This window comes from Cannabis sativa, unplaced genomic scaffold (genome assembly GCF_029168945.1).
Source record: "Cannabis sativa cultivar Pink pepper isolate KNU-18-1 unplaced genomic scaffold, ASM2916894v1 Contig3, whole genome shotgun sequence".
Lineage (NCBI taxonomy): Eukaryota > Viridiplantae > Streptophyta > Magnoliopsida > Rosales > Cannabaceae > Cannabis > Cannabis sativa.
The window spans coordinates 3,193,311-3,217,364 of NW_026870039.1; the positions used below are offsets into that span (position 1 = coordinate 3,193,311).

Here is a 24,054-nt window from a genome sequence, read left to right on the forward strand (position 1 = left end):
ACTAGTCGCTAGGCGACAATTATTTTGTATAAACAGTTAACTTTTGTAAATGATTTTATAATCGGGATCCCGAGTCTTTTGTATAAATATTTTATAAGTTTAATTAAAAAGCAAAAATTTTAATTAATCACGTTTTCCACGTTGATTAGCAACGAGTTTGCCACGGCATGTTTAAAAATCACGTAATACGCCTATGATAGTTAGGGTGTTACAATTTGGTATCGAAGCCGCGGGTTGTCTTAGAAGATCGTCACGACATGTACAATCATCATCAGCAGTTAGCTCGTTTCACGGTTCAGTAAGCCTTTATTGCTTTAGTAGTTTATATATTTATTTATGAATAAGAAAAGCCTGATAGGAAGCATGATAGTAGCCTGATAGTAGAATAGGCGCATGTTTCATTTTTAATTTCCAAATTAAGCGGCATTAGTAAGCTCTCCTTGAATACGACCTGATATGCCAACTCTTGGTTTCGCAGGCGGTTCTACCTAGATGGACGCCAGGCGGACTACCAGGAGTCAGGGCAATTCAGTGGGGTCGAATCAAGGACAGGGAGCTCAGTTTCCCCCGCCGATTAGGGGCCGAGGTAGAGGTCCCGGCGGGGCTCGTGGTCGGGGTGATGAGAACCCGCCACGGGGCTGCCCGGGCTCCCAGGCCGATCAGGGAGCCCAGAATTGGGAGGTTCGGTTTGCTGAGATGCAAGCCCCGATAGAAGAGCAAGACCTCGAGATTCAGAGGTTGAGACAGCAGGGTGCTCCTGCAGTTCCGGTGCCAGTAGTTCCAGTGGCACCTGCCCCTGCTACTCAGGCCCAAATAGTGGTGGCGGCCAATAGATTGGAACCTTTGTATGAGCGGTTCCGGAAGCAAGCACCTCCGGTTTTTCTTGGGAGGTCCAGACATAATGAAGGCCGAAAAGTGGCTGACAGTGATCACCAAGATTCTGAACTTCATGGGTGTCACCGGTAATGATAGAGTGGTGTGTGCCACTTTCCAGTTCCAGGAGGACGCTCTGGTCTGGTGGGACATGGTGTCTCAGATTCATGACGTCACCACCATGACCTGGGAAAGGTTCTAGGAACTCTTCAACGCCAAATACTATAATGAGGCGGTTAGAAGCGCCAAGAGGAAAGAGTTCGCTCACCTGACCCAGCATGAGAATATGAGCGTAACCGAGTATACTACTCAGTTCGATCGGTTGGCGAGGTTAGCCTCAAGAATTGTGCCAACCGACTTCAGCAAGAAAGAGAAGTATCTGGATGGGTTGAATGCAAGGATCAAACATGATTTGATGATCACCACGGACGACAAGACCACCTATGCTGAGATGGTGGAGAAGGCACTGCGAGCTGAGGGCGCAGTTGGGTGTATGTCGGAGTCAGCTAGTACTCCGGCGAGTGGCGGGGCTCCTACCCCTCCTGCATCAGGCTTTAGCAGGGGGAGTAGTGGTTCGGCCATTGATCAGAGGAAGAGAGCACCCACTGCATCCGGTGGCTCAAGTCAGAACAAGAGGTTCCGGGGGAACCAGAATAGAGGTAGTCGTTTCGGTGGTACTGAGACCCGGTTTTCCTACCCCGAGTGCCCTAGCTGCAAAAGGCACCATAGGGGTGAGTGCAAAGGTCAGGGATGCTTTCACTGTGGCATTCCCGGACACTTCAAGAGGGACTGTCCCCAGCTCCGTTCAGAGGCACCGAGAGCTCCGGCGATACCCACTCCAGCCAGGGTGTTCGCCATCACTCAGGCTGATGCAGATGCCAGCCCATCAGTTGTGACAGGTCAGCTTTCTGTTAATAACTCGGTTTACTCAGTACTGTTTGATTCTGGGGCTACACATTCTTATGTGGCAGCTAGAGTCTTTAGTAAATTGGATAGACCATACGATAGTTATGAATCAGGGTTTGGAACCCTATTACCTGGCGGAGAATTGGTTATCTCCAACAGATGGATTAGGTCTATGCCGATCAGGATAGATGGTAGAGAGTTAAGTGCTGACTTGATAGAGATAAGTCTAGTAGAGTTTGATATTATTTTAGGAATAGATTTCCTATCTAAATATTCGGCGAGCATTGATTGCAAAAGGAAGATGGTGATCTTCAAACCGGAAAGTGAAGAACCATTCGTGTTTGTTGGTTCAGTTCGGGGATCTCGGATCCCGGTGATCTCGGCCATGTCAGCTAGAGAATTATTACATGGCGGATGCTTAGGGTTTCTGGCCGTGGTGGTGGACACCACTCGGCCAGATACCATTCGGCCAGAGGACATCAAGGTGGTTCGGGAATTTTTGGATGTTTTTCTCGAAGAACTTCCAGGGTTACCACCTCAGCGAGAGATTGACTTCATAATAGATTTGGCACCAGGGGTGGAACCGGTTTCCAAAGCCCCATATAGAATGGCTCCAGCTGAGCTTAAGGAGTTAAAGATTCAGCTCCAAGGGTTGCTTGACATAGGGTTTATTCGGCCTAGTGTGTCACCCTTGGGAGCCCCGGTTTTATTCGTCAAGAAGAAAGATGGATCTATGAGGATGTGCATCGACTACAGAGAATTGAACAAGCTGACGGTGAAGAATAAATATCCATTACCTAGGATCGATGATTTGTTCGATCAGCTTCAGTGGAAGACGGTCTTTTCTAAGATTAATCTCCGTTCGGGTTATCATCAGTTGAGAATCCGAGAAGAGGACATTCTGAAGACGGCTTTCCGCACTAGGTATGGACATTACGAATTCCTGGTTATGTCATTCGGACTAACCAATGCTCCTGCAGCATTCATGGACTTGATGAATAGAGTATTCAAGGATTTCCTCGATATCTGTGTGATTGTGTTTATCGACGACATCCTCGTGTACTCTTTAACACCACATCTTATACCCTTTAACACCTTCAGGATAGCCAATGAATATACACTTTCTAGCCCTAGGCTCAAGTTTGTCTTGCCTCACATGAGCATAGGCAATACACCCAAAAACTCTGAGATGATCATACTTTGCATTACTCCCTGTTCTGGCTTCTATTGGTGTTTTGAAATCAATAGCTGAGATGGACTTCTGGTTATAAGGTAACAAGCAGTAGTCACAGCTTCAGCCCAGAATTTCTTGGGTAAACCAGAATGAATCAACATGCATCTCACCCTTTCCATAATTGTCCTATTCATCCTTTCTGCTAGGCCATTTTGCTGGGGTGTTCTTGGCACTATCTTGTGCCTGGAAATGCCAACTTGTTTGCAGTGTTGATTGAATATTTCCACACAGAATTCAAGGCCATTATCAGTTCTAAGCTTCTTGATCCTCTTGCCAATTTGATTCTCGATCAAGGTTTTCCATTCCAAAAACACCTTAAATGAGTCATTCTTATTTTTCAAAATATGAATCCAAACAAATCTGGTAAAATCATCAATAAAGCTTAGAAAATACCTGGCTCCACCTCTGGATTCAGTTCTAGAAGGTCCCCATAGGTCTGAATGAATGTAGTCCAAGATAGCTTTTGATACATGAAGGCCCTTTCCAAATTTGACTCTTGTAGATTTGCCTAGAACACACTGCTCACAGAACTCGATTTCTTGGATTTGATCCTTTCCAAAAACTCCTTTCTTCTTGAGCACTTGCATTCCTCCATTACCAATGTGAGAAAGTGTCCTATGCCAAATTAAAGATGGATCTTTGGATGATTTAATTGTTGCATTCACCTCTGAATTGTCTGAGTGACCCTGCAGCAAGTAAATTCCATTTTCTTTGACTCCCTTCATGACTATCATAGAACCTTTTACAATTTTCATGACCCCATTCTCTATTTTAACTGAACATCCTTCTTGGTCAAGCGTAGCTACTGAGATAAGATTTCTCTTGATCTCAGGAACATGTCTGACCTGTCTTAACTCAGCAACTCCACCATCATTCAATTTCAATCTGACAGATCCAATTCCAGTGATGTTGCAAGATCTGTTGTCACCAAGTCTGACTGAGCCTCCCTTTATTGCATTGTATTCATTGAATTGGGATTGGTCAGGGCAAATGTGAAAGGAGCACCCTGAGTCAATTACCCAATTTGATGAAGAGCAATCTTTGGAGACAACTAGAACCCCTGCACTATCATAACCTTCTTCATCTGATGCTATGTCAACACTGCCAGAATTGTTGTTGTTGAATTTCTTCCATAGTGGAAAATCTTTCTTGAGGTGTGATGTTGAGTTACAGATAAAACATTTTCTTTTATTCTTTGAAGAAGAATACTTGCCCTTGTTTTGATTACTTCCATCTTTATTTTCTTTCTTTGGAAATTTCCCTCGAACCAACAGTCCTTCCCCTGAACCATTTTCTTGAAGTTCAGATTTCCTCTTCATTTCCTTTGACATCAAGGCATTTTGTACTTCTTCCAATGTAAGAGAATCTTTCCCATACATCATTGTATCCACAAAATGCTCATAGTTTTCACTAGGAAGTGAATTCAGGACTATGATAGCTTGGTCCTCATCTTCGATCTTGATGTCTATGTTCTCAAGATCAAGAATGATCTTATTGAAATCATCTAAATGATCTTCAATATTTTTTCCTGATGCCATCTTGAAAGAATACAGTTTCTGCTTCAAGAACAATCGATTGGCCAAAGATTTGGTCATGTACAAGCTTTCCAGTTTCAACCAAAGTCCAGCTGCAGTTGTCTCCTTCGAAACTTCTCTGAGAACCTTGTCTCCAAGGCTTAAAATAATGGCACTGTGAGCCTTTTCAAGTATGTCAGATCGTTCTTTATCAGACCAGCTTGCAGATAACTCTTTCTCCCCTGAAATTGCACCTTGTAATCCTTGCTGCACCAGCAATGCCCTCATCTTCACTCGCCATAATCCAAAATCGTTCTTTCCTGTAAATTTCTCAAGATCGAACTTTGTGCTTCCCATTTCCTCTCTTCCAGTTCACCAGGTTCTTGTTTGTCAATCCAAGATCCAACTTCGAACTCCTGTGCTCTGATACCAGTTGTTACACAAATTCACTTCAGTTTGCATCAATCTAAGAACCTAAGATGTGTTTAAACCAAGAACAAGAACTCTAGACACACAACAGCAGTAAAGAGCAAAGCTCTGTTATTGTATTATTTCGAAATGGTGTCTATTACATTAGTCTTTTAATGATGAATTACAATCACCTTTTATAGAACAACGAATTACAGAACAAAAGGACAGTAACTAACTAAACTGTCAGCAATTAACTAACAAAAGACTAACCAATAGGAACTTGACACCTAGGCTAACTAACTACCTATATTAACTACCATGACATTAAGTAGGCAAACCAGAAAATAACAATAACACATTTAATTAGAGTGTAAATAGATTAAGTCAGATTTGATCCGACTATGATTCAACTTGATATGTATCTGTTGATTATCCGTCTCATCCTACCCCGTTAGACTATTTTTTCGAATCAAATTTGATCCGACCTGATTTAATCGGATCGGATCATATCCAAATTATTAGATCCAATTTTTATTTTATTTTTTAAAGAATTTTATATTAAAACTTATATGTGATTGTATCTAAATTTTAGCCCAAAGTTTACTTAGTTTTTCTTTATTTAAGAATTTTTGGTAAATTTATATTATATTTTGTTCCGCGATATAATTAAATCATAAAATTATATAAAATTTAAATTTTAATATTCTATATCAATATATATTAATAAAATGAGCAACTAACTTTCACTTTTTACTCTTAATAAGAAAAATTAATTAATATTATACAAATTATTTTAAAAATTAATAGATATATATTATTATAAGTTAGTTTTCAAAATACTATATTGTTATGTTTTGAATATTTTTAATTTTTTATAATCATTTACTCTAAGAGATATTTTCAAACATTATAATGAAAAAATATATTAGAAATTAAATAATACATGTCCTTACATAGAGATCTAAAAAATGATAATTGAGAAATTTATAGAAACTCATGGTATGACTTCAAAATCGTTGTTATCACTATATTTCACTCGTAGTCATTATTATATCGTTCTCAATACCCTATATATAGCATAGTTATAATAATGAAATAGAGATAAAGAGAGAGTATGTGTGAATGGATATAATTTGATGCTGATTGAATTTTTGAAATTAAAAATGAAAATTTGACATGAAAGAAAAAAAAAGAATAAGATGGAGCAAATAAAAAAAAAAATATTTACAAAACATACATATATATGATTATATTGGTGAGATGGAGATGCATAGAGAAAGACTCTGAATAAATAGAAAAAAAAAATAAGTCAAATATATATACCATGACTATGAGAGAGAGATCGAGTGAATAGAGCGGCTAATTGATATTAAGGTTCTTAAATTGCATTTCAAGATTTTTTTTTTTTTCTAAGAAAGTAATTATTTATGAATTTTTCTTAATATTAGATAATATATATTGTAAGAGCCAGTATTTTTTGTAGGGACAAATTATGTCCAATTGCGTCTAGAGTTCGTGGTATTTTGTTTGGAGTTTATACTGTTAGTGATAGTCCATGCCGGCAAAAATATTTTGAGTTTTTATTATTTAGATGGTAACAACTATCTATTTCGGGATTCATGGTTTAGCTGAGTATAAATACAACTTCTTGGTATTATATTGACTAACCTTTTTGATCGGAGATTAGGGATTACGTTTCTTTCTTCTTGTTTCGTCTTTATGTTCCATGGCAGGTCTGAATCTTGAGCTTGGTAGTATTAATCCAAAGTTGCAGATCAGAGCTTGATGATGTTAAGTTCAGACTGAAGGGATTTTAGTATTGTCTTCATCACCAGATTTGAAGGGAGTTCAGATTGAAAAAAAAAGTTGAAGAGAGCTCATCATTCACACAAGTGAATCTTGTGTCTCCAATCAAGGGTCTTGGTTAATTTGGGTAGAGATTCAGTGTATTTTGTAAAAGAGTGTATTATTTACAATATTGTTTACGGTTGGTATCTGTAAGATACATCTTTGAATATAGTGAAAGTTATTACAATATGGTTCGAGGAACCCAAGCACTAGCCGCCTAGAATGAGTTTCTAGGGCAAGTGAAGCTTGTAAATTTCTAGTGTTGAATCTTTGATTCTTTTTTTTTTTATATATTCAAGCATAAATTAAGATAAAATCAATCCAAATATGAAAAAGATAGGTTAGACAAAAACTTGGGATTTACATTTGGTATCAGAGCAGGTTATTTCTATTAGAAATATTGATCCTTAGGGTTCTTACAAGATGTATTATACTGAAATTCATTGTTGCTGCAATTCTTGATTTTTCTGCATTTTGTTTCCTTTCTGCAATACCCAGTTGGAACTAACCCCCTCTCTAAACACGACTCTAGGAGTATACTACTCTCTATCTTTGTTTTGGTTTCCTTGTTCGTACAAGAATGGAGATGTTCAGAAAAAAAGGATCAACATCACGACCCCCAATCCTGGAAGGTGCCAATTGCCCATATTGGAAAACAAAAATGCGAGCATTCTTGAGGGCGATGAATGAAAGCGTTTGGATGGCCATAGAAGATGGTTGGACATGCCCCACGGTGATGGATAATGGTGTCACCAAACCATAATCTATGAGCTTGTGGACTCCAGATGAGATGGAGAGGGCCAATTTTAATTCGAAGGCCATGCATGCTCTGTGCAATGCAGTGTCCACAAATCAATTGAAGGTCATTGAAAACTGTGAGATGGTCAAAGATGCTTGGGAAAACTACGAATTAAAAATGAAGAAACGAATGCAGTAAAGAAATCCTATCATCGTGCTTTGGCAAAAGCATTTAAGGATTTATTAATGGAGGAAGAAGAAATGGTGGCTCAGTTCCATGCTAAATTGTGCGACATATCAAATGATTCTTATGATTTGGGAAAGACTTATTCAAATGCAAAGCTAGTTCGTAAATTTCTTGGAGTTCTGCCTAGGAGATTTATGTCTAAAGTAACCTCCATTGAAGAAATGAGAAATGTGGATGAACTGGATCTTGATGAACTTATTCGATCCTTGCAGAATTATGAAATGTCCTTAACAAGGTGGAAGAAAGAAAAAAAAGAAGAAGGATGTGAACAAAGAAAAAGGGGACAACAGTCTTGTGCTCAATGCACAAAGAAGAAAAGAAGTGTATCCTAAATGCGTCTGCTGGTTTCTCAGATAAAACTGTAGATCTGCTAACCAGGAACTGTGCAAAATTCTTAGAAAAGAAGTACAAGAAATTTTTTTCTAGGGGTAAGGAAAATGTTCCCAAAAGAAATCCTATTAGGAACTTCAGACATGGTCAGCAACCCAGTGACAATAAGAGCATGGGCATTCAGTGTAGAGAATGTGATGGTTTTAGACACATTCAGGCCGACTGTGGAACCACTCTCAAAAAGAAGAAAGCCCTTGTTGCCACATGCAGCGATAGAGATGAAGATTAAGATTTTGTTGCAAGCAAAAGTTTTGATGAGGATAAACAGGTAGTGGCTTTCATGGTTCAAAGTCATCATTCTGTTGAATCTGAGGATGATAGGGTCTCCACTTCTTCTGAAGTTGGTAATAATAGAAGACGAAATTGTTAATGCAGATTTTCGTTAGCCAAATTTGAGCCTAACCTTGATAATCTCACATAGAAAAAATAAAAGCTATAAAATAAAAGTATGAACACAGGATTTTTTAAGTGGTTTTGCAGTTAAAATTCTACATAGTCCACGAGTCAATCTTATTCAAATTTCTGATTATTTTTCTCAGGGCCTCTTTTGTATGAGTTTTTTCGTCCCTTTTTTTGATCTTTCTTGCCACTATTTATAATTACATAGTGGGCAGTTAATTACAAAGTTGACTGTAATCTGTTTACAACAATCATCTCTTAAAATCATGGGGTTTGATTACACATCACGTAGTGTAAATGCAGTCACGATTTGAAAATTATATAGCTGTGATTTTCTCGCTTTTACTGGGTCAAAATGATCGTGTATTTAAACACGTCTTTAATCGTTGTATCTAGGGATGTCTCAAAAAAAGTTTGGTTCTCGAGATCATAATAGTGAGATGGGGCCAATTTTCCTTTTGAGGTCGATGATGCACGTCATGTGATGATCGCGATTCTTATTTACAAAGAGTTCTTCGAAGCTCGTTTGAATGTTAGCTTCTGACTCGTCAGGATTGTTGTAATATCCCGATAAGCCTAATGGTAAATAATTAGAGTTTATATTGTACTATGAGTTAATCAGGTAATTAGTGGGATTATGATCTTACTAATCTATTTCAGTATAAAATTTAAATTTTGCTATAAGTAAGTAAATAATCGTAATTTGTTAATTACGGAGATTTATATAGCATGTGTGAATGTAATATGAGCTATATGTGGAATAAAAATATTTTCAGGTTGGGCGATCCTGGAGACTTAATAAGTGGATACATAAGCGTAATTTGTTAATTACGGGGATTTATTTGAAATACGTGGATATAATATGAGTTATTTGTGAAATAAAAATATTTTCAAATTTGGCGACCCTGGAGACCCGATTGGAGGCCAAAAATGTCACAACAGTTTTAGTTAGAAATATTGATGAGATTATTTGGATAAGTTGATTTTAGAAATATCGGGGTATTTTAGAGTACTCGAAGTTGGCTAAATACCTTAGAAATAGAAATTTCTTAATGGCTAAGAAATTATAAGGTAACTATTAATAATAAAAATTTTATTAATATTATTATATTATTATTATTAATATATTATTATTATTATTATTATTAATATATTATTATAATATTATTTATATATAGAAGTTAACGTAAGTTAACTTTTATATATATATATATATATTAAGTTATCTGAAACAGAACAGAACGAACGACGAACGAAACCCTCGTTCTCCCTCCTTCGATAAAACCTTCTCCCCTTATATCTATTTTCTTCAATTTTCAATCCAAAACTTAGCGATCTAAGCTCTGGTAGTAGCAGGATAGCAAATCCTTGAAGAGGGAAAGCTTAAGGTATGGTTTAATTTCGTTTTAAGTTTAAAAACAATTGGTTTCGTATAAGGGTTTTGTGAATTAGAATAGTTATGAAGGTTCTGACCTTATAGAATTGTTCTCGGGTAGTCATGGGACTAGTTTCGATATTTTCTTGTTGAATTAGAAGTGATTTTTGAGTTAGAAATCGAGTTTGGAACTTTTTAAAGCTTAGTCCGAACGTTAATGGCGTTTTTCATTTAAGGGGTCGATTTTTATTTCTGTTACGTAAGGATGGTAGTATTTATGGCATACATGCACCCTGTGAAGTTTGGAGTGATTTGGATAAGTTTTGGTAGTGTTTCGGTGAGTGCGAAAATTGAAATTTTCGTATTTCACAGTTTATAGAAATTCCTAAGAGATCAGAAATCGTATTTTTGTCATAACTTTTGACTCAGGTGTCCGTTTTGGACATTCTATATACCGTTTCGAAGATTGCGACGAGCTCTACAACATGGTGTATGTTTTAGAGCCAAAATATAAGTTTTATTTTAGTGTATTTATACTGCGGGGTTTGGTAGAAAACCCTCGATTGTCTTATGTGAATATAAGCAGTGTTTTGGGATAAACACTTATTGGTTTATCGTTGTTGTGACATAGGGCTGAGATCATCGGGGATAGTTCTCCACTTGGGTTGGCTGAAATATATGAATCTGGATTAAAGGTAAGAAAAGTATATTGTACTGCATAGTACTTTGTATGTAATACCGTTAGTATTGTTATGAATTGATCAATATTGAGATATAGTTAATATTGTTATATATAGAAAAGTATATTGTACTGCATAGTACGTTGTATGTAATACAGTTAGTATTGTTATGAATTGATCAATATTGAGATATAGTTAATATTGTTATATATTGAAAAGTATATTGTACTGCATAGTACGTTGTATGTAATACAATTAGTATTGTTATGAATTGATTAATATTGAGATATAGTTAATATTGTTATATATTGAAAAGATTGATTGGTTGAGTATTGATAATGTGATAATATTATGCATGTGATATGTTGGCTCACCTGATTAGGTGATGCAATTTTCCTGGTAACGTACTGGGCGTAAGTACGGGCGTTAGTGATATATGATGAGTACCGAGTGTAGGTACGGGCTCACCTGATTAGGTGATGCGATTTTCCTGGCGACGTACTGGGCGTAAGTACAGGCGTCAGTGACATGATAAGTACCGGGCGTAGGTACGAGCTCGTCTAATTAGACGATGCGATATATTGGTGCCAGATTGTGGCACGGGCTCACCTGATTAGGTGATGCAATTATATGATATATGGGTGCAGGTTTTTGGGCATAGGCTCACCTGATTAGGTGATGCTGTTATGCGACATATGGGTGCCAGACTATGGCATGGGCTTGCCTGATTAGGCGATACAATACAAGATCATCAGATTAAAGCATCGACTTGCCTAATTAGGCAACATGATGTCATGAAGATGGTTGCTTTATGAGGTAACATATATATTATTTATATGATTAAATGAATATGAATTCCATTATTGGTATAATGGTTTTGTATTACCAAATATCTGTATACTAATGTTTATTCGTGGCAGATGCCAGTAGTGATTTGGATTTCATCTTATGAACAAAGTGTGATGGTTTGATTCTTATTGTGTATAAATGACAATATTCGAATAATAAGCTATATGATTGTTATTATTACTTTTCTTGCTGAGTCCTTGTGACTCACGGGTGCTATGTGGTGCAGGTAAAGGCAAAGAAAAGTTAGATCAACCATGAGGTGGCAGTCTTCTCCAACAATGTACATATTGACCTCGCCGGCCTGCGTGCCGAGTTGCCAGGAGTTGTTTTAGACTGGCTGTATCTGCTGTGTATTTTGATTTTATGTTTAAATGGGTGTCGTATATATTTCTTTAGCAAAACTTTTTACAACAGGGATTCCCGGAACATACTTTTTATGCCGTTATAATGTCCATTTTTAGTGTTTTATTTTAGTCAAGTTTTTAATATTATCACGGTTTTTAATAATTAATTATTCTATTAGTATTAAACTAGTTTATAAAATCACACACGTGGCGTCCCTATAGATTAGGGCGTTACAATTGTAAACCTTACTAAAGTTAACTGAGTGAAGTTACAGGAAGCCTTCCCATAGCGATATAGGCACCTCGCTTACTAGGTCTCGAGCCAACCCGACTGTTACACTTAGTTTGTACATTATACACTAAGGGCTTTCGCAGTTGATATGCGTCGCTTTCGTCTTCCTAGATGTAATGTACTTGATGCCTTGCTATTCGCATTCAGCGACATGTGGTTTCTCGCTAATATACTAAGCAATAGTTTGTATATTGATTCCTCGCATAAGACCTTACAGTTAGCAGGTTACAAATATACTCTGATACTTACGTAATTAATGAGTTATTCCATAAAAAGCGATTGCATCGATCCATAGAAAGTTCTTAGGTCCTGAGGCTGTTCAGAGAACAAGTGTGGCAGTTGATAAATTCAGAGCATGAATGCTCGCAGCTCAGAGTAGACAGAAGAGTAATGCTGATCCAAAGCGAAGGAATATTATTTCCAGATCGGGGATATGGTGTTTCTTCGAATATCGCCCATGAAAGGTATTAAACGCTTTGGTAAGAATGGAAAACTTAGCTCGAGGTTCATTGGATCTTTTGAAATCCTTGAGAGGATAGGGCAAGTAGCGTACAGGTTGGCTATGCCTTCAGTGTTGGTAGTTGTACATGATATGTTCCATGTTTTGATGCTTTAGAAATACGTCTCAGATCCACCTCATATTTTGAGTTATGAAGCATTGGAGCTACAATCAGATCTTTCATATGAGGAACAATTAGTGCAAGTGCTAGATAGAAGAGAAAAAGTCTTGAGAAACAAGACAATTGCATTGATCAAAGTGTTATGGAGGAACAGTAATTTAGAAGAGGCAACCTGGGAACTCGAGACGGATATGCAGCAAAAATATCCGAAGTTGTTCAAGTAAATTTCAAGACAAAATTTCTGTAAGGAGGGGATAATTGTAATACCCTAAGGTTAAGAAACTGGAGTAGCAACCCTAACTAGTTTAATTATGTATTAATGTGGAATTATATTATTAAATAATTAAATATGTGAAACTATACTAATAAATTGCATTTTAAGACCCCGTTAGTATACTAGGGGCATTTTTGTGATTTTGACTCGAGAATGGTAGAATCGTAATTTTATGATTTATCGTGCTTATGGACTATAATATTATATAGTATGTTTATTCTGTCTATCTGCAAGTGTTTTCTAACAAGTTGGTGCGGTATAATCATAACCGGGTATTTTGGGCCGAAGCGAATTCAGAGCCCAAAATACATTTTTAGGATTTAAGAGTTGTGTTAATATGATAAATGAGAAATCTGAAATTATGTGTTATTATGTGTGTGATGAAATGACAAGTTTACCCTTAACTATATAAATATGCTTATTTTTGATTATGGGGGTATTTTGGTCTTTTGACCATTTAAGCATTATTCAATCAAAAGTAATTTTGAGAAAATTAAAAAATCTTTTTTCTGAATTTTCTAAGCCCAATCCGACCCCCCTCTCCCTCTCTTTCTCACCTTCATAAAAAATTATCAAATTTTGAATTTAAGCTTGAATTGGAGTATCATTGGTGGGTTTTTGCGCACTTGGAGCTTGAGGGTTGTGGTAAAACTCTTTAGCTCTTCTATTTGTGTTATTGCTGATTTTATTTGAAACTCTTTGAACTTGTTGAATGGTATTCTTATGAGTTGTTAATGTATGTTGTTGAGGATTATATAGATTGTGATGTTATTAGTGTATTTGAGCTATATTGGGATGATATAGGTTGCATCTAGATTATTTTGTGTGATTTTAAGGTTAAAATTGTGATTTGAATTTCTGGATTTAAGCTTGAATTTCGGGGTTTTAAACTTGAAGGTTTGAAGCTTTGAAGTTTAAGCTTGAATTTTTGAGTTATTGTGGTGTTTGGGTTTTATGCTTGGATTTCTTGGTATTAGACTTGATTTGGAGTTTGTTTTAATCTTAGAATCCCTATTGTGTTGGATATAGATAATGTATGATGGGATTTGTGGTTATGCATGTTTTGAGCAAGTTTGGTATGAGTTTAGGTTAAAATTCGAGCATATTGAAAATGGCATTTTTTTTGGGTTACAGGGCCCCTCGTCGCGGCCACGGCTGGGCTCGCGAGGCCCTGCTTTCCCATAAATTTTTGAGTTTTTGTTTTTTGCCATAACTTTTGACTCGGGATTCCGTTTGGGATGTTCTTTATATCGTTGCAAAGCTCGGTCCAAGTTCTATATGCCTATCTATAATTGAAATCCAATTATGTGAAAATGTGAAAAGTGATTTTGGGATTAACCCTATTTGTGAAATCCTTGAAATTGTGACTAGGATTACCGGCTCTTGCTCAGAAACATATGGAGGTTTGGAATCTCCACATACTTGGGATATCAGATAAGACAGTAGTTATCACGTAGAGTTAAGCGCGGTGGCGCTCATGTTTGATTTTATAATTGTGATTAAAAAAGGAACTGGGATTAGGGCTATTACCCTAAGGTGAGCGGTTATATGGTCTAGGGTTATTAATCTAGTGATTAAATGATTTTGAATGCAATGCCATGCTTTATATGTTGAAATAAAGAATTATGCGGGTAAGATATAATTAGGTTAGACTCAATAATTAGAACCGAGATAAATCAATATGTCATGCTTTATATGTTGCAACACGTAGGTCTATGCTATATAGACAGTAGATGCGGTGGCATCAGTATTTAATTGAATTGTGAATATATGGTATATTGCTATTTATGTTGTCTTGCTGGGCTTGGCTCATGGGTGCTCTACTGTGCATGAAAGGGTAAATCAGTTTGTGATTAGCCATGAGTTTGAGGGTTTGGACATGTTCAGACCATACTAGACCACGCGGGTTGGGTCTACTAGCTACTGCATTTTGCATTCTTGATTTTGTCGCTTAGGTCGACATGTAAAAATTGACTTGTAATATTTTGTGAAAAATTTTATGGGATCCCGAAATGTAAGAAATATTTTTAGAATGGTTTGTAAAGTTTAAATAATTACAAGTTGTATTTTCATTTCGTAAATAATTTAAAGTTTAAATTCTGCTCTTATTTCTAGTAATCCTGATTTAGTAGGATTAGGTTATGATTATCAGGAAATCGAATCGTGTTTAATTGTTAGGGCGTTACAAATCTTGGCGGTCTTTACTGAGCCCGCCAAGATTGGACTCTATCACAGCGGACAAACACGGGACCACTAAGATTGGGCTATCGAGATTGCTCAATTTTCTTGTAGTGGTATAGTAATTGAAAAACACAATAACGTGCCTAATTTAATAAGATGTTACATTTTATAATTATTAATAAAATAAAATAAGTAAAACTATATTAAATAACATCAATAATAATATTATACCTTAATGATGCTAGTTAGTTAATGATGCTAGTTAGTGACTTTTAGGTAGATCCTAACACCACACCAATATCATGTTAAGAACTTTAAGTGCCAAATAGTAATCCACATTTAAAGGAGTACCTACCTATGTTTAGGTGTAATAAATGTGTCCCGACATATGACATGTTTAAAGTTTAAATCAGATAATACATTATTTTTCTTTTTATTTTTTTCTCAAAAGAAAAATAAAATAAAAAAAATACACACGCCTTAAAGCTCTTCTTTTGGTTTTTGAGTAAGAAAACCATGCTTCACCCAAGCAAGATAACCTCCTCCCATGTTATTTACATTCTTGAAACCCTGCAATTTCATGTCTAAATTATCACACCATTATTTTTAAATCACTTTTTATAGTTTATGTACTTAAGAATTTATAACATAAAACAACTTGGAATAATGTACTGACTGCATTTGCTAAAAAAAAAATACTAACTGCATTTTTCATATCAGTAGCTGCAGATAAAGATCTGATCCCACGTTCACAACCCTATAATATAATAGAAACATAATAAGCAACCAAATATAACATGGAATTTAATTACATCAAAATAATGTTTTTGTCATATTTGAAATTCACATTTATTACCACAACAAGCTTATCGTCCTTGTTACAAGCAGATGAAACCTCCTTCAAAAACTCTGAATTTTTCACCCTACCTGAAATGAAATAAAAGCAGAAATAATAAAACTCAAAAAATTATTATACAAATTTTCCTTTTTAGAAATGAATATTTAAAAAATAAATATGTTTTTATTTAAGTAAACTAATATAATTGATATTAACGTTACAAATAACAATATGAAATACAAATCTACTAGACTGCGACAACCTGAAGAATGAGAGTTGAAAACTACCACTAGGAAAAACTACAAATAGGAAAGGACACACCACAACTTAACGAGGAAAGAATGGGCTTTTTCATTTTTACACTTCAAAATAATTTATTTTATTTTTTTTTTTTGCATTTTTACGAAATTTTACATAAAAATTCTTATTGCAAAATCACAACAAAAAATCGTATAGACTTATGTTACAATTAGGGTTGAAACCACTTTATAAACTCAAACCGTAAATTAAAAAAAAATTAAAAGATAGTGGGGTAATTCCCCAAGAAACAAACAAGTACCTTGTGGTGTATTGAACATGTAAGGGATATTAAGAATCTTAGGTGATTCAACATGACCCTTTTTAAACTCCTCAACTGTCCTGTTATTACATAAATCACAATTCATAAATTAAATCAAAGTATGAAATAAAAAAAAAAAAACCCCAATTTAGATGTCTTTACCTAACATCAAGATATAGATGGTCTGAATTGATAAGTGCCTTGGCTGTTTGGACATCAATGGTAGAGACTTCTAGTTCTGCTTCTCCTGAGCTTGAGATTAGAAAAAGAAGAGCAAGAACAATAATACCAAACCAAGAAAAACCCATATCAAAATATGAAGGAAAAAAAAAAAGAGATTATTTTAATTCTGCTGATTTAATGAGTAAAGATGATATATGTTTATGCAGAAATATATATATATATATACCTTGCCATAGGGAATAAATTATGGTAAGAGTCAAATTTGGTTGGTCATTTAGTCTGAAAAGGAAAACAATCAGTAACAAGGGAAAACCTTGGGTGCAGCTGTTTTGGGATTCTGTTATTCAGATGTGGATGATGTACTAGCTTGGAGTTCTAAGCATTATATAATCATTTAAAGTTAGGAAAAGGCCTATATTACACGTGTCCAAAATGTACGAAAAATTATAATGCAGTGTCGACTGTCCACCAAGGTAACACTTTTTCCTTTTTTCTTAGTTGTTTTTAATTATTGTTTGAAAAAAAAAAAAACAAAGGTAGCATTACATGCATGGTTTAATTTAGAATGGGAACTCATATTTATTAAAATTTAATAAGAAATATTGGTATATGGCATATCTAAAATAATATTTTATATATTAAAAAAATATATCTAACTGGCGAAATTTATAAGAAAATCTGATTTTTTTTTGGAAGGAATCTATTTTTTGGGGGGTACTTTTTTATTTATATTTTTATAATTTATTTTTTGATTCATTTATAATTTTATAATTTACTTTTTATTTATTTATAAAAATAAAAACAACTTAATTTTAAAATAGAAATAATATAACACTAGAATAAAAATAATTTTTATAAAATATAAACAACATAATCTCAGAATGCAAACAATATAATTTCAAAATAGAAATAACTTTTATAAAATAAAATAAAAGTAAAAAAATAAAAAAAATAAAAATACTGTGTACATATATACTAAAATAATCAATAATCTAACATGCATAGGAAACATATCATCACTTAACTTATATAAAAAATATAATCAATTTTTTTTTAAAAAAAAATAGAAGATGAGATAAAATGGATCATGAAGCCACTTAAATCAACTTATTCTAAGAGAGTGGAAACTTGTGGCACAAGTGGCACACCTACATTTGTTGTGCTCTTCTTTTTTCTGACAAAGGCTCAACTAGAGGGAATGAGAAACCATCAGATGTGTGCGTGATGGAGTGGTCAAGCTTTAGCTTTGATGGGAGAATGACTTTGTGGCTAGGGATGCACACGAGATAGGGAATTGGCGGGAAGTGTTCCTCGTTCTTATTCCCGTTAAGAATTTTAATTCCCATATCCTTGCTTATTCTCTATCAGGAACAGGACAGAAAATCCCTTAATGGGGGCAAGACCAGGGCGGAGAATCCCCTAATAAAAAATAAAGTTTACAATTAAAATTTAAATATATATAATATTAAATTATATAAAAATTAAAATATTACACATTAATTATTATTCAATAAATTAATTATCATCTAAAACACAACTTTAAATTCACAAAAAGAATATAATATACTTAAAAAAATACAAACATACATTATAAATTATAAAAAATTATTAAAAATATAAAATAATATACTAAACAGGTTCCCGTTGGGGTGAGAAGTGTGATTCCCGTCCTCACCCCGTTCCTCATTTAGAAGGGGAATCCCCGCCCCATTAAGGGCGGGTCCCCGGGAGGCCCATCCCCATGGAGAAATATGCATCCCTATTTGTGGGACATTAGCTAAGAAGCTTGTGATCACAATCATAAAGAAAATTAGATTCAATACTCATTTTATTGCCCTTTTTTAATTTTACCCTTCCTTTTAAAATCTATCATTTCTACCTTATTGTACAAATTTTGCCCTGTCGATCTCTTTTGTGATCTTTTCACTTTTTTTTTATTATTTTATTTTCTCTAAATAATTTAAGAAATTTTTGTGCTCTTCTTATTAACTATTTTCAACTCCAATTGCATTTGTATGCATGCATAATTAAGCTTGTAATTTTAACTACAATATTTATTATATACGGAATAAGAAGAAACAATGTTTACTATATCATCTACATTGGTCTTATCAATCATAAAAAATTAATAAAAATTAATTATATTATTTAAGTATATTTTTCTCATTACTATTCTCTAAGTTAATTAATTAATTAACAATTTTTGCTATAACATCCATGTCAAATATCTTAATAATTAATGAATCATTACATATGTGGCATAAACTTATCTTAGATAAACAATGTAATTTAAACTAAGTAAACAATATGTTTTATTAGGTAAATAGTATATCTTCATTTTGGTAAATGACATGCAATATTAGCTAAATAGTGTAGCATGCTTTAAAATAATTAAGGTAAACAACATATCTAAAATAAGATAAACAACATACTTTAAATAAAATAAACAATATTAATACCCTATAATAAGGTAAATGATATGCTTTATTAGGTAAACAACATAGATTGATTTAAGTAAACGACATGCAATATTAAATAAATGTGCCTTAAATTAAGAAAAATAACATACTTAAACGACATGTCTTAAATAAGACAAATAAAAATTACTATCCTAAAATAAGTTAAACCACACGCCTATTAAGTAAACAACGTGCTTAAAATAGAGTAAACAACATATTTTATTAGTAAACAACATATTGTTCAATTATAAAATAAAATATATTTTAATACTATTTTTGATAAATAAATAAAAAAATTAATTATCAATTGATTTCCAAAAAAAAAAAAAAAAAAAAACGAGTTCGAATTCTACTTAATGAGGGTGTGCTTACCTAACTTGAAATGAAATATTGTAGTTATTTATTTATTGCAGCATTCATTTCTTTATTTTTACAGCAAATATTGTAATTATTTTCTTTTAAAAAATATATTGTAATTATTTATTTTTTTTAACAAAAATTATTTTTGTAGTTATTTTATTAAAGAATAAATATATTACTACTCCGCCAAGGAAAAAAAAGAAGAGAATAAATAAATAAAACACAACTCATGCAAAACGCATGTCGTTTTGTTTAGGGTTCGCAGCTTCGTCTCCTTGGCCCGTTTCCCTTGAGAAAGCAGTACTGATCAGTCATCAGGTTCGTATTCATGGAAGAACGAACATCAAACTCACCCTTACCAGATGCATTCGTTGATTTTCTTGACGCAAATGGACTCGATCCTTCAATCTATTCTGCCTCTGATTTAACTCCTCGTTACATAAGGTACTTTTTCTTCTTCTCCTATTTCGGCTCCTTTTCATGGAGTTTTTCTTTTCCTTCTTTTGTAATACATATAATAAGACCCGTTGTAGTCACATTTATGCTTTCTCGGTGATAATTCAGCTGTTTTTTTTTTTTTTTTTTTTTGTGGTGAAGGTTGAAACCAGGTTGTGAATCTCAACTTGAGGAGATTGAAGCTGAGATGGGCTGTAAGGTTGAGAAAGTGTTTTGGTTGCCTGGTTTCTATTCTCTTCCTCCAAATGTTCAAATCGCTAACTCAAAGGCATACCGTGAAGGAAAGGTACAGAACCCAGAACTTTATTTAGGTAAACTTTTGATTTTGTGTTGTATGAAATGTCAATATCATTATCTGTGTGATTGTTCATCTTTCAGATATATGGGATTGATGCAGCTTCTGGGGCTGCTGTTTCGGCTTTAAATATTTCAGCTGGAGATCATGTTCTTGATCTATGTGCTGCTCCTGGTACTATTTCCCTTTCAATATTATGTACTCTTTTTTAATTGTGTTACATCTTGTTTGTGCCTTGTTGAAGAAATTTTCTTGGGTGTGTTCATTATTTAAATGGTTGTTACATATTGGATCATGCTTGCTTTTCAAGTTATGATTCTGATGTCTTACAGAACTATATTAGCATACCTTTGTGGCTTGCGTATGTATTTACCTCAGATAATATAATTTTCATTTGTGATTCTGAAGAATTGCCTGCTTACTTTTGTTTTTTTAATAAATGTTTTTTCTTTTTCAATCTTAAGGTGCTAAGCTTTGCATGATATTAGACCTTCTTGGTGACTTGGGTTCTGTAACTGGTGTTGATGTCACAAGGCACCGTCTAGCGGCTTGTAGGACAATGGTTCAGAAATATGAATTGAGTGACCATTGCCGACTTCTTGTTGCTGATGGAACAACTTTTTCTCTATTTCCTACGAGGAATTATTCAGATTCTAAATCATGTAATTTCTCACGATGTTACTAATTTACTATGTATGTTAAGCTTCAGTTCTGCGGTGTAGTTGAAGTGTTCATTTTTAATGTGCTATCATTCATTCTAGAATTATGCAGGTGAATCTGTGTTAATAGGAGGTGTCGAAAGGTTTAAAGAGTGGAGGTCTAGGAGAACATGGAAGGAGAGGAAAAAAGCAGCTAGAGACAGAGAGAATGCTCATATGAATCCTGGAATTCAGGAGCCCGAGTTACTCTTTTATGGAAAACATGCTGGTGTGGTTGGTTTAAGTAAAGATGAATTGTTTAAAACTGTTTCTGACAGTGAGTTGTTGAGCTGCGGCTATGACAAGGTAAATTGAAGTAAATTATTCTTTACCCACTTAATCCTCATTTTCTTAGAGATTTTTATGCTCATGGAATTTGAGTTTACAGTTTAGTCTTTTGTATGGAAGGTATTTATTGGTTGGATTTGATACAGGTGCTAGTAGATGCAGAGTGTACTCATGACGGATCAATTAAACATATTCAAAAATTTGAACATTGGGGTTGGAAAACTCTTCAACGTCGAGTGTTGGATGCAGAAAGAACCGATAGCCTGACTGTGCTTCAGGTAACTAATTTATTCTACTATTCTATTGCCTGTATTTCTTAGCTTTGTTGACTATGCACTTCGTTAATTTAGCTGCAGCTTGCTGTGTGCTGTGTGTTCAAGTTTTTCACTTGTTTCCCAAACCAAACAGTAAATGAATAATCAATGCTAGAAGTTTCTCTCGTGAACTTTGCAGCAAGTGGTCTTTTGCTCCTCCCTAGCTTGAAAATGAGTTTTAGACTTATTACTGCACATATTTTTCTGTTGTTTGCAGTTAAAACTCTTGAGCAATGGTTTTAGGTTGCTAAAAGTTGGCGGGCTGCTTGTCTACAGTACTTGCAGGTGCTCTTTTTTTCTTTTTTCTTTTACCACCTGCGTGTATGCTCTTCACATTGTCCATTTCTTACTCTTTTGTGTTTTTTCACTCAATTAGCTTGACAATTGCTCAGAACGAAGAAGTGGTTGCACAATTTCTGAAGGAGAATGGTTCTGCCGGTAAGTTCCTTTTATGAGTTGAAGCTATAGATAGAATGTTGCTTATAGTCATAGTATCATCACAGGTTACGTATATGACAGCCTAAAAATGTTGTGGCTTAGTTTCATCCACATTGTCGTGTGACTGTTAAAACTACTCTGTTGTAAATGATTTTCTCTGTGGTACATAATTGGTTTAATGTTAAGAGAACACTATCGACTTGTTATCACCATTTTTTTGGGGGAAATTAACTTTATTTTTCGTCGACATTTTGGCATGGTCTTGTAGAGTTGCAGGAGATCAGTGGAGCCGAAAGTTGGCCTTGTAGAAGTGGAGGGATACTGAAAACTTTGCGCTTTGATCCCTTGACATCACAAACAAGTGGACTTTTTGTAGCTATGTTCAGAAAAATAGTCACCTGATATAATCCAATGTTTATTTAGGGCTGTAATTTTAGGCCTAACAGATTACCTCCAAATAATTAGATTGGGCTCTTGGTAATTTTTTTAGGGGTTATTTCACAAAAACATAAAAACAACAAAAAAATTAAAGAATACTGTTTCACGGAATTTTAAACATTTTTACGATTTTTTTGATTTTATTTACAGAAAATACGGTATTTTTATGTTGTAATCTTGTTAATTTGTTGTTGATTTTTTATTATCTGTATTTTTGTTGTTATTTTGATGTTATTTTCATGTTACTTTTATGTAGTTTTCTTGTTAATTTATGTTGTTTTCGTGTTATTTTTTGGAAAACTGTAAAAATGTAATAAAACATTCTTTGAACGTAAAAATGTAATAAAATTTATAAAAAATGGTGCCTTATATAATTATTCTTTTTTTAGGGGAATTATTCCATATACTATTTTTTTTAAATTTACGGTTTGGGTTTTTAAAGTGTTTGCAGCCCTAGTTGCAATAGTGGTTTTTATACGAGCTTTTGTTGCAATTTAGGTTGCAGCGCTAGTTACAATAGGGATTTCTACATAGAATTCCGTAAAAATGCAAAAAAAATTATTTTAAAGTGTAAAAATAAAAAAAATCTTTTTTTTATTCTTCTTCGATGTATGAAAATATCATGTCAGAAAATAAATTCATCAATTTGGTTTCTGCCAAAAAAAAAAAAAAAAAAAGTCATCAATTTGGTGAGGGGGTTCGCTAATTGGTTGAGACTCGTGTTCGAACAAGGCTTCTTTGCACTCACCTTTTTTATTTTTTGCTTTCATTATAGTATTTTATTTATCATTATCACATAATGACAATCCAAATCAACCTATTTGTTGCAGTATGTTGTTGATGATTGATGATTTATTCACTCATTGCTCCTATTTACTTTAATCTGACAAACTTTTCTCAGATTAGAATAAGTCCAGCAATTAAATTCAAACCAGTAAGCTGAAATCCCACCAGAATCTCTATTAATCTTGAAAGAATTACAAACAGAGCTCTTCAAGGTTGAATCTCCTGCTCTGAACTGTCAAGAGGGTTACACGACACTCTACAGACCAGTCTCTTAATTCTCTGACTGGTTTATTTTATTTTTTGTGTGTGTATCGCCTCTACTAAGTTTATATGTATATATAGGAAAAAAAAAACTGCCACCTCAGCAACTAATTAAAATGACATCTCACACTAAGCAATTAATTATACTATGCCTAAATCGCCTAAATATATGAAAATCACATCGTGTTGATATCTTATTCACTCCGCTCTTAAACAATACTGTAGACTCAAACGTTCATACCGGATAAATGTACCTTGGGCCTTGGGGTTCCCATTTCACATAATTGTTAACGGGCTAGTTTAGAATGTCGTATTAGGTCGTATTGTATTGTATTGTATTATATTGAATTCTATTTTATATAATATTTTTATATAAAACTACATGTGGTATTAACTATTATGGACACCTAAATATATAATATTTTAGTATAAATTAAAGTTTGACATACTATTATATAAACATATGATATATAATCCAATTCAATATAATACAATACAATACGACT

The 24,054-nt window shown here is 34.1% G+C and overlaps 2 protein-coding genes across 3 annotated transcripts; one reads left to right on the forward strand and one right to left on the reverse strand.

Moving 5' to 3' along the window:
- Window positions 1-15,494: 15,494 nt before the first annotated feature.
- On the reverse strand, window positions 15,495-17,133 carry LOC115702376 (thiosulfate sulfurtransferase 18). 2 transcript variants are annotated; one of them, XM_030629846.2, is made up of 6 exons: window positions 16,982-17,133; window positions 16,735-16,824; window positions 16,573-16,652; window positions 16,032-16,102; window positions 15,879-15,932; window positions 15,495-15,745 (listed from the first exon to the last, which is right to left on the reverse strand). In XM_030629846.2, the coding sequence occupies exons 1-6, from the start codon at window positions 16,987-16,989 to the stop codon at window positions 15,656-15,658; spliced, it is 393 nt and encodes a 130-aa protein (XP_030485706.1). In that variant the 5' UTR covers window positions 16,990-17,133; the 3' UTR covers window positions 15,495-15,655. The 2 variants fall into 2 exon arrangements, with proteins under 2 accessions (XP_030485706.1, XP_030485705.1); XM_030629845.2 differs by lacking the exon at window positions 16,982-17,133 and having other exon boundaries at window positions 16,735-16,958.
- Window positions 17,134-19,771: 2,638 nt separating this feature from the next.
- On the forward strand, window positions 19,772-22,723 carry LOC133033209 (uncharacterized). The gene is made up of 9 exons (XM_061107866.1): window positions 19,772-20,018; window positions 20,172-20,316; window positions 20,409-20,499; window positions 20,790-20,987; window positions 21,097-21,329; window positions 21,458-21,589; window positions 21,843-21,910; window positions 22,002-22,063; window positions 22,332-22,723. The coding sequence occupies exons 1-9, from the start codon at window positions 19,903-19,905 to the stop codon at window positions 22,463-22,465; spliced, it is 1,179 nt and encodes a 392-aa protein (XP_060963849.1). The 5' UTR covers window positions 19,772-19,902; the 3' UTR covers window positions 22,466-22,723.
- Window positions 22,724-24,054: the final 1,331 nt, after the last annotated feature.

Coding starts and splice junctions, on each gene's coding strand:
- LOC115702376 (XM_030629845.2), bottom strand. CDS start 16,880: ATGGGTTTTTCTTGGTTTGGTATTATTGTTCTTGCTCTTCTTTTTCTA. Junction 16,103..16,572: donor CATGTTCAATACACCACAAG/GTACTTGTTTGT, acceptor ATTTCATTTCAG/GTAGGGTGAAAAATTCAGAG. Junction 15,933..16,031: donor AGGACGATAAGCTTGTTGTG/GTAATAAATGTG, acceptor ATTATATTATAG/GGTTGTGAACGTGGGATCAG.
- LOC133033209 (XM_061107866.1), top strand. CDS start 19,903: ATGGAAGAACGAACATCAAACTCACCCTTACCAGATGCATTCGTTGAT. Junction 20,019..20,171: donor TTAACTCCTCGTTACATAAG/GTACTTTTTCTT, acceptor TTTGTGGTGAAG/GTTGAAACCAGGTTGTGAAT. Junction 20,500..20,789: donor TGATCTATGTGCTGCTCCTG/GTACTATTTCCC, acceptor TTCAATCTTAAG/GTGCTAAGCTTTGCATGATA.